The sequence below is a fragment of the Aspergillus pseudotamarii genome (genome assembly GCF_009193445.1).
Source record: "Aspergillus pseudotamarii strain CBS 117625 unplaced genomic scaffold BDV38scaffold_30, whole genome shotgun sequence".
In the NCBI taxonomy this organism is placed as follows: domain Eukaryota; kingdom Fungi; phylum Ascomycota; class Eurotiomycetes; order Eurotiales; family Aspergillaceae; genus Aspergillus; species Aspergillus pseudotamarii.
In genome coordinates, this window is record NW_022475044.1 from 210175 (window position 1) to 220293 (window position 10119).

The 10119-nt window shown below is 46.7% G+C and overlaps 3 protein-coding genes across 3 annotated transcripts; 2 read left to right on the forward strand and 1 right to left on the reverse strand.

The window, feature by feature from the left end:
* Positions 1 to 608: 608 nt before the first annotated feature.
* Positions 609 to 3613, reverse strand: BDV38DRAFT_271639 (uncharacterized protein; the record flags this gene model as incomplete). Its single annotated transcript, XM_032057351.1, has 3 exons — positions 609 to 1648; positions 2830 to 3444; positions 3514 to 3613. The coding sequence occupies 3 exons, from the start codon at positions 3611 to 3613 to the stop codon at positions 609 to 611; spliced, it is 1755 nt and encodes a 584-aa protein (XP_031913098.1).
* Positions 3614 to 5362: 1749 nt separating this feature from the next.
* Positions 5363 to 6162, forward strand: BDV38DRAFT_247943 (uncharacterized protein). Its single transcript, XM_032054704.1, has 2 exons — positions 5363 to 5786; positions 5852 to 6162. The coding sequence occupies exons 1-2, from the start codon at positions 5757 to 5759 to the stop codon at positions 6122 to 6124; spliced, it is 303 nt and encodes a 100-aa protein (XP_031913099.1). The 5' UTR covers positions 5363 to 5756; the 3' UTR covers positions 6125 to 6162.
* A 1959-nt stretch (positions 6163 to 8121) lies between these two features.
* Positions 8122 to 9984, forward strand: BDV38DRAFT_99606 (putative serine/threonine-protein phosphatase). The gene is made up of 3 exons (XM_032064246.1): positions 8122 to 8934; positions 9018 to 9502; positions 9580 to 9984. Exons 1-3 carry the CDS (start codon positions 8379 to 8381, stop codon positions 9820 to 9822), a joined length of 1284 nt encoding a protein of 427 aa, XP_031913100.1. The 5' UTR covers positions 8122 to 8378; the 3' UTR covers positions 9823 to 9984.
* Positions 9985 to 10119: the final 135 nt, after the last annotated feature.

Consider the following 10119-nt stretch of genomic DNA (forward strand, 5'->3'; position numbering starts at 1 on the left):
TCGAAGTCTGCAAGAGATTCATGAAGTGACGTTCTCGAGGAAAAAAAAAAAAATAAATAAATAAAAGATACAATGTTCTATTCAGGCGGCTATAGTTTTTACAATTTATATAGAAACTGTGAGGTGGTGATTTACCTATGCTTATCGACTCCTACTCCGTACACAGTAATCTCATCTTGACCTTTCAATCTCTACACAGTAAGGCACACCGTTATTTTCGTCACATCACTTCCTATCTTTATTTTTATCTTTTATATATATCTTTATATTTCTGTGTAGTTCTATTAGAATTGTGTTGTTATCTTTTATAATTGAAGTATGTAAGTTAGGGTATATTTAACAAGATAGACTCTTCACAGTAGGCCTGGGTGAAAATGTCGCTATATATATTTGTTGTATGTCCCGACCCGGTCGCAAAAGATTGCAAGATTATTTAGTTTACTTCATCAAAACACCACTTGATGATGCAGTCAACATCTTAATATTGTATATAAAATACGAGACATTATCTGTATGATAGGTGTAGTTCTCACTAAGATGGAGAGCATTCTATAGCCTATCAAATCAATATACCCAAAGCAGGATAACGCTCTACACCGATGCACACTCTACATATCGTATTCCACCACAGTCCACGTGCATGTCCATCCAATATCACCACCCAGCTTTTCCATCACTCGACGACTGGCCGTGTTGCTTTTAAGTACATTGGCATGGACCAAAATCTCGCCCTTCTCTCCGCGGTCCCGCCAGATGCCACCCTCGGCCATCCCTCGTCGCATGGCCTCTTTGGAGACATGCAAAGCGAGTCCCTGACCCCGGTACTCCGGTTCAACATGCAGGGTTGCCAAGCTGCCATCAATACCTAGAAAGGCCCACGCGATGGGCATTTCTCCGAGTGGAGCCCGGTCAGCTGAGTTTTCAGCTGCATCTGAGCTGTCAGACAAATGTGGCTGGAGCTGAGTCTCACGATCGGAATAAATAGTCACTCCCGGGAGCTTGGTTAAGGTTCCACGTGAGCGTGGAACACTGGTGCGAAACCGTATCAGGTCGTATTGATGTGGTTGAACCCCGATTCGGCCTCCTTTGTCGGTGAAGCGAAAGCCATCTGGAAGTGGGGCCGGAGCTCTGTCAGGGCTGTCAGAGCTGTCAGAGCTATCTATGACAAAGTCTTGGCCCTTAAATAGGTACTTGACATATGGAGGATCATCGAAGCGGTGAACCCGGAGGCCTGGAACGGGGTCCGAATGAGTATAACCCCCCGAGTCACTTAGTAAGGAAAATAGTCCCGTGTGTAGGTTACCAATTAGGAAAGCCCTAGGGGACGGCGCAGGGATCAAACCCGAGTGTCTGGATGCAGGATCCCGGCCCAGATTGTTGGGAATGGGGCAGGATCCAATCGATTGGATGGATGACAGGTAGTCCGGTAGCATGTACGTCTTGACATGGGATAGTAGAGCCAATAGTTGTGCACGAGCCTGCTCCAGAGACTCGCAGGACGCTCGCAGAATCGAGACAAATTCGTCGTCGTCAATGCCAGGGTACGTCGCCTGGGCTTCGAGGCTTGAGTAGATCACGATCTGTGTTTCGCGACCCGCGAAGAGATCCACATATGCAGCCAGCCACGGAGAAGTTGGCGCATCTACCCCTGAGAACGTAGTCAGAATTTTAGCAGTAGATGATGGATACGCTAGACCATGCTGGAGGCGCCGTAGCAACGGAATGGAATAAGGTAACTGGGCCTTCAGCAAAGGAATTAGCGCGTGCGGATCATGGCTGACGATGATACGAGACGCTGAGAAAAGCCTCGGGGGATCCATCAGAGGCAGGATATGACAGCGGAGATATAATTAGCTTCAGGGAACTGTACTTCCGGAGCGACGCGATAGGCTCCATGCTTTCAATGTATCAAAGTTCATTACCGGAGTTCCCGTTGATCATTATAAACCGCATTATAAGCGATTGCGCGAAGGAGTGAGTCAGTCTTCTCATGTTAGTGACTTTTACTTCAAATGGTAAAGTCAGGAAGGGAGTATTTGTCATGGCTGCTGAGATCATCAACTTCCTTCAAGATTGACAGCAACCCCATGCCGAAAGCGGAAAGGCGTGGTTCCGGAGCTCCCGTCATGTCGGAGACACCGACTTGTGGCGGTGCGCAACTACTACTTTCTCTTTGAACCCCCCGGTTTAGTCTCGCGATTTGTTTCCTTCCGTCAATTGGACGCTAGCCGAGAAATTATGGACACCCGTTGACACGTCAAATGTCAACTATAATAGATTGATTAATCCACTCCAGACGGATTTACGAATATAAGGGCATTGTTGAGATGATTTTAAATGCGCTAATGCACGTGTTTTTGACCATGTGTCCGAGACTCCCAACCGAGGATTCATGCTGAGAACAATCTAGAAAACCATCCATACAGGTGGGCGCATATGATAAATCCAATTTTTTTTTTTTTTTTTTTAAAAAAAAAAAAAAAAAACCTTTATACCAACCCACCCTGGTCATCCTCAATTAGTACGAAGCAAGTCCAGAAGATCCCGAGGTTTCAGGATCCGACGCGGCGCAAAAATGCAATCAATATAAATTAAATTCTGACGCTAAAAATAAGCCCTATTTTAGACTGGGTAATCAACACCAAAAAAAGAAAAAATGAAAAGAAAAGAAGAGAAAAAATGGTGAAAGGAGAAAAGTGATGATATGACAAAAGAAAATAAATTAAGGAGTGACAAATATCATCAGGTTCATTGCTCGTCGCTTCATTAGACCGGTTCACCATGGACTTCGCGATCCTACCATCCAATCTTCCATTGCTAGCCACTCACTCCACCGTGATTCGGCGATACGTAGTTCCTCTTCAGTAGCTTCGCGAAGGGGCCGGAGAAATGGTGTCTGCTCATCGGGAAGCATGTCATATGCCGCTTTGGTTGATGTCCATCCTCCACTCTTGGCAGTAAACAAGTAATTGATCCGTTCCTGTTTGCAAACACAGCCGACTCCTGCTTGCCAATCATCGCCAAAAAATGCCTGCAAGACTGATGGAGTATCATACCCTGTCACGATGAGACGTCGGATAAATGGCCTCAACGAAGGAGCATTATAGGTTCCTTCCACTCCGGAGTCCATGTTTTGGGGGGCTGGAAAATCGATGACCGGTGTGGTGGACCGCTGATATGGAAGTCTAATGTTGACAAAAGCGGCCAATGCTTGCACCTGAGGCGAGTATTGTCCTTGGTTGAGGAAATGTTGCATGCAGGCCCAATACCGGGGGTACCATTCATTGAGATCCACTTGAGAGAATTCCGCATCCACAGGGGGCTCTTCCGTGGGCGTGAGATTCCCCTGATTTGGGCTCATATCGTATTCACAAGGACTTTCGGAGACACAGACAGCAGGTGCTTGTCCATGTCCATTGTATTCGGAGTCCAGACCGATCGATTCTGCCAGGGAACCGGATCTTAGAGAAAGCCCATCATGAGAGTTGCGCAAGCTATTGGGGTGTTTCTTACTAGGGGAATGATAAGCGATAGATGCCAGGGGAGAGGACTCGTGTATTTCCATACATGGAGAACTTTCCCAGCATTCTCTTCCAGAACCCTGAACGTCCATTGTTATGGTTGGCTTGGAGCATGTACGGCAAGCGGCAGGAGCTTAAAGTATAAGATAAGAGAGGCCGAAGCACAATGAAGAACAAAAGTCAATAGAGTATTATATTCAACTGTAGTCTGGGGTATCTGGAGAAGAGAGTAAGGGAGAGTGGAAATGATAGCATTTATGTTTCTTTTACGATGGATCGTCCATGTCGGCCAAAGGGAGAAGCACGGGCACCCCGAAAGACAAATTCGGTGAATATGGAAAGGATAGAGTAAAGGACGACCCAGAAAGGGTTCCTCTGCGGTATGAACATGGTCGTCATAAGCTTTAGCCCTGGCAGAGTGGAGCTCATATTGAGGATCTGAGGCTATCCCCCATCGTGCTATTGGAAAAAATGGGTCAAGCCACACATAGCTCTAGCCACATATGAACAGCCACCTCAGCCCTAGTACGTGGCTGTGTCGGTCTGGACGTGGCTGTGCTCTGCTAGTGCTCCTAGTTCTTAACCGAAGCGGAACCCCCTACCTGGCCCTAAGACGCTAAGGCGTCACTAACATACCAACCCCTGGTCATTTAGTCTCGATAGTCCTACCCCATGTAGTAAGCGGATCAATGAGAGGATTGCGGTTGGCGATTAGTTATCGCTAGACTAATTGATTATTGAGCGCTCTGAAGTCTGAACCCAGCAACTTGGAAACCCCGGGGACACTAAGGAAAAAAAGATTTGGAAGAGTTCTCCAACTAGTGAGTGTTGATCCTTGTTAGCCCATCAACAATGCTCAGCACGCCTCACCTAGCGAGGCCCAGGACAATGGTTACTAGGGCGGTCGTTATGAATGACATTGACAGTTGACAATGGGACTCTATCTATGCGAGGTACGGACCAACGCCCCTACCCAATGTGGGATCGAGCGAAACGGGGTTCCTTGAATGTCACTGTCAATAGTGGATGCCGCAACTTGAAGCAGATGTGACAGCTCCTTTGTGGGCATCCTCTGTTGTGTTGCAGCGGTCAGGAGCTGCTTGCTGTCGTGTCACCAACACATACGTACAGTACATGCCACATCTCCCCACACACACACACACACACACACACACATGGTGTCGGGGTTCACACCCTACATTTGAGGTAACACAGGAGGTGATAGCGCGTGGACACGCCCTGATTATCATATTTTGCTGAGGGACAGCATCTTGTACAACGTGGTGATGGGGTGAACATGACCTCACTGGACGCAAGGGAGAAATTCAGTAAGAAGCGAAATGAAGTATGTTGGCCTGTCGATCAGGCCGAACACTTGATTCGTGTTGGGATGACTAACCCAATTAGTATAACACTACTATTGGTGACCAAGTCAAGTGACTAACGAGAATGAGCTTAGCTGCTCAATGTTCAGGAGGAGAATCCCGATATGGTTTAGATCCATTCAGGGACGGAAGTCTGTGTACCTGACGGGTGGGTCGACCGAATGCACCCGAGAATTATGAGTGGCCGGTCACAAGCACCATCTCCGTTCCCTGGGTTGCTGCACAAGGACACACGCTTAGATACGAGGTCGGCTAAGGCCCACTAATAGTCTAAGAGGTAATTGATTGCGAATGATTCGGTTCATTCCTGACCATGATTGGTTCCCAACCCTTGCAAGTGGGTCACTCCCCTCATTTTTCATTAGCCATCTCGTGAACAGCCTGTGCACACTTCATGATGAGATCATGACTTTAATTTTCTTGTTCTAATTTCTAAATTTCAAATCATTTTAGTTGATTTGACCCATCATTCAACACGCTAATTCAGGATCGGAGATGGCGTTAATCAGGGAAAAAAGAAAAAAGAAAGAAAAATTGCCAATCGAAATCAGGAGTCGAGCCCATGTCAATCAATCGGTGGATTCGATGCCATGCACTCTAAAATCCCCACCTTGTCAGTGTGTGTGTGTGTGGCTGACTGCCTCCACGATTGCATCGCTCGTTATAAAGACTTGAAGGCTTCTCGCTTTGTTACCCATCACACTCATCTCAAAAGCTAAAACCACTCTGAAGATCCAAGATCAAGATCGATATCAAAGATAAAAAGATCACCGCACCCGTCCCCTCAGCAGACCATTGATCGTTCTGCACAAACTTACGATCCCTCTTCCTTCCTCAACCTTTTATCAAGATGGGCTACAAAACCAACTATGAGCCTTACGTGAGTGCAACCTCTCTCTTATGACTATGATTCATAGAAACAATATCTAATGAGTTTCACCACAGAGGAGTCAAAGCCTGGATATGAGGCAAGACCTCTCCTCAGAGGAACTTCTCTATCCATTGGGAGATCTCTATCCACACGTCGTGGCCCTTCAACTACAATCCGAGGACAACCCATGGTCCAAGAACTTCCCTGGCTATCCAGATGTCAATTATTGGGCCGAAGTTTCTTCATCACGGCCGCCTTCGGAGACTTCTTCGAAGCATACAACATGCAGGTACCGCAGCGGTGAGTCCCCTCTCGTCCTCCAAATGTTACCTGTCACATTTTGCTAATCCTGATGAACTACAGACTCCACAACCTCCAGATTTGTCACCCGCATCCGGCGACTTCTCAACCGAGATGAGTTGCGTCGACGCTCGAGTGCTTAAACTTGGCTTCACCGAAAGATCTCTTGCCTCTCATTTGTCACTTTTCTTCACTGCATCGGCGATCGATTCGATTCCCTTACTTTACTTGCATTTATCTTTTCTTTTCTTTTCTTTTTAATTTGAACCGCAGCAAGCGAATACCCTCCTGTCTAATGTAATGTCTCATTTGTGATTTTGAAAGCATGCTAAAGATTGTCGAAGATCTTGAACTCTAACTCACCGACTCTCTCTCTCTCCCCCGCCTCCTGTACCCCCCCTCACACACACTCTCTCTCTTTACTTTTTTTTCCCTTCTGCATTCACACTCATCATTCTCCTCGATTGATATGTAATAATTTTCTTTTCTTTCCTTCTTTTTCTCTTTCACTTTCCGGATTAGCAAGGCGTTCATGGGCAAGCATACGCAGGGCGAAACAAGGGCGTCACTTATCATCATCATCATCATCATCATCATCCATTCAATGACTTAGCAATTGGGCCAAATCCGTGGCACCAGCAATTTATACATCTTTCAGATCACTGCCTAGCTTCCCGTCTTCTGAGAATGAAGCACATAAGCCAAAGAGTAGATCGAACAAATAGCTTCGAATCCCACTGAAAGCCTTGTAGATCTAGAATGCTGTTGTACGGATGTACGGATGGCTTCGTCTTCTCGTCTGATAGGGATATGAAGAGTGTACATGCACGACTACAGTCTAGGACCATCATAGATTTCAGAGGTGTACTAATACTAGTAGTACGCTACAACACGGAGAATGTACTTCGGTATACTAACAACAGAAAAACCCCAGAAAAAGCAGGGCTAGTAGTGACCACAAATCCCTTCATTCAACAATCCAGCCACCAAATACCGCAACTCTTCTATGGCCATCAACAACCCAAACAACACAAATCACCTCGAACAGCTTCACCACCTCTCCTCTTTCGGCTCCCTGTAAATCATGACATGAACCGTGCAGATCCCGAACTCCTCCAATATACTCTTAACCTCGTCGACTACCGGACGCCAGTCTCGTCAATGTTCTCTCTCCGCCGATATCAGCAATGTAGGCCGGCTATTGTGATGTGATTCGTTATCGTTGACTCGATAGCTGCCTATGCATAAAATCCCGCTGTATCCACGCGGTCCGTAATTGCTTTTATCACAGCCTTGTGTTTGTCCTATACCTCATCTGTCTCCTTGCAGGGAGATAGATAGGGCCGCCATGCGTCATAGATGGTGGGAAAGTCGTCATCCAAGACCGGATGCTCGGTTGTGGACACGAGTGTCGAAGTGGGGTTGTCTGAGGCTAGTTCCATTGTAACAAGGTAAGTCCTGCTATGTTTCTGGGCGTTATGCTTTTAGAGTCTGGGACTTGGTATTGACTCTAAGAAGGGAGATGTCGATGATCGCTGTCTTAATAAAAGCAAGACTTATATACCCGGAACTGGTAAAGACTTACCCGTGGTAGCAGAGACTCCGCTAGAGCAGTCTGCATTACTTGGAAGACTGTGGAGTATACCTTGCGGATAGCAGTAGAGATCCGAGTGTGCTTCATAGCGAGTTAGCAACTTTTGAGGGGATGAGTGCCTTATATAGACAGGCGATGATGATTATCGCATGGTGCTACAATATTCTCATATTGAGTATTTTTTATTCATAAGTCAGTGTTTTCTTTCTTTCTTTCTTTCTTTCTATATATTTATTTTTATTGATTTATTTACTAATTTTTTTTTTAGGAATAAAAATTAAAAGGAATTGAACAACATTCTCCAATTTTATACTGGCATAATTTTATAACCAACCGATAATGGGAGTATTATATAATCTATATTTAGAGGGCCCTAACCCAACTGGGAATAATGCAAACTTTATTGGCGATCGTTTCGCTGGCCTCGAGTTCAAGGTTCTTATCCATCAATGATCATGCTAACTGGTTTAAGTCATAAAAGCCTCCGCGGATACGAACATTGCCGCCTTATCATATCTAAGCCGCTCCAGAAGGCACACGACCTCAATCCCCTGATATACAAGACATGGTCACTGTCACTGTCACTGTATAGTGAACTCCATCCCGACCAAGGGCGATCCACATCCTCAAAGAAAAGAAGTCCATCCGTCCCGGAAATCCGACCGTGTCCCCTAGAACCCGCTACCTCGGGAATCTAAACCTGTACCATGGCAAGATATTCCAACATCAACAACCTCGATTACACCGACGACTCCTCAGACGACGGTCTACACTCTTTCAACGACGACAACAACAATGTCCCATCCTACCGTCTGACCAGATATACCCGCCCGTTAATCGACTACGTCCGAAACGAGTGGAAGATCAACCCCAAATATGCCTCCCTTCCCACAACAAACACCGATACCTCCTCCGACTACCCGCGCTGGGTCCAGATACTCGGCTCGATCATAACGGCACCCCGTTTCCGTCGCTATGTCGTTGTTTATACGACGGTTCTGCTCTCGTGCTGGCTTGGTTGGAAGTTCATCGTGTTGCCGCGGCTAGAGGAACATGCAGCGATTTTGCGCGCGCTGGATCCGCAGGTGAAGGAGGAAGTGGGCGGGTGGTTTGGGGCGAATGCGTTACCCAGATTCGATAATATGGTTCAGTTGAGGACGTTGGAGCCGTCGCTGTTGCCTGGCGAGGTGGCATCGGAATCCGATCAGCATGGCGGGAGGCGGTTGATTTTTATTGGTGATGTGCATGGCTGCAAGGATGAGTGTGCGTATATTGCCTATAATATCCCTACACTATATATCCCGCTTACTGAGTACTAACATTGTTTTGTCTCGGGGACTCTACAGTGGAAAGACTCCTAGAAGAGACATCCTTCAACCCAGACACCGACCATCTCATCTTCACCGGCGACATGATCAACAAGGGCCCTAATAGCGTAGGTGTCGTCGACCTAGCTCGCAAATACTCAGCGTCTTGTGTCCGCGGCAACCATGAGGACCGAGTCCTCAGTCTCCGCCACAACATGATCGCCGCCAACACCATAAACGACGAATTCCTAGACGACGCAAACATGCACAGGGGACAGTACACAAGGGAGCGCAAATTGGCGCGACAGCTGAGCGATGAGCAGGCCGATTGGCTCGATACTTGTCCGGTTGTTCTTAACGTAGGCCAGATCCAGGATATGGGACAGGTTGTTGTGGTCCATGCAGGGCTGGTTCCGGGGGTGGATCTCGATAAGCAAGATCCGTATAGTGTTATGAATATGTTGACTGTTGATTTGGATACGCATGTGCCGAGTTCTTCGTTCAAAGGCACGAAGTGGACGAAGGTGAGTCCCTTTTCCCCGCCTCGGTCTCTTGCATATATGCAATCGTCGTTACTGTTCAGGGCTAATGAATATATCAGCTGTTCAACAAGCACCAGTCACTTCTCTCTGATAGTCTCCATGAGACCTTCGAAAATCCCGAGTCGATGCTCACGACCGTCATCTATGGTCATGATTCCAAGTCGTCACTTTCTCTTAAGGCTTACACCAAGGGCATCGACACCGGCTGCTTCAAGGGTGGAAAACTGACGGCACTAGTCATTGGGGATGGTGGAGAGCAGAAGACCGTGCAGGTGAGATGTAACAACTATTCTAAAAAGTAAGAGGTTAGCGTGAACCTCCTCTTGGGTATGACTTCTGTATTTGCGTTTTCGTTTCTTCGCTGGCATGGGGAAAGCGTGTGACTTTGAATATAAAGCATGCTTGGTGTTACGGCGCTTCGTGATGAAATCGGGTCATTTTAAGGGCATTGTCATGTTTTGATGGACTTTAGAATCCTTGTACAAGCTATACACTAAGTATATACCAGTCTGCTATAGCTAGCTCACCTCAGTGAACATCGCCTATGCGGGCCATGACAGTAATATATACATTCTATATATACGAAATAATATGAAAGA

Coding starts and splice junctions, on each gene's coding strand:
- BDV38DRAFT_99606 (XM_032064246.1), top strand. CDS start 8,379: ATGGCAAGATATTCCAACATCAACAACCTCGATTACACCGACGACTCC. Junction 8,935..9,017: donor GCATGGCTGCAAGGATGAGT/GTGCGTATATTG, acceptor GGGACTCTACAG/TGGAAAGACTCCTAGAAGAG. Junction 9,503..9,579: donor AAGGCACGAAGTGGACGAAG/GTGAGTCCCTTT, acceptor TGAATATATCAG/CTGTTCAACAAGCACCAGTC.
- BDV38DRAFT_247943 (XM_032054704.1), top strand. CDS start 5,757: ATGGGCTACAAAACCAACTATGAGCCTTAC. Junction 5,787..5,851: donor AAACCAACTATGAGCCTTAC/GTGAGTGCAACC, acceptor GTTTCACCACAG/AGGAGTCAAAGCCTGGATAT.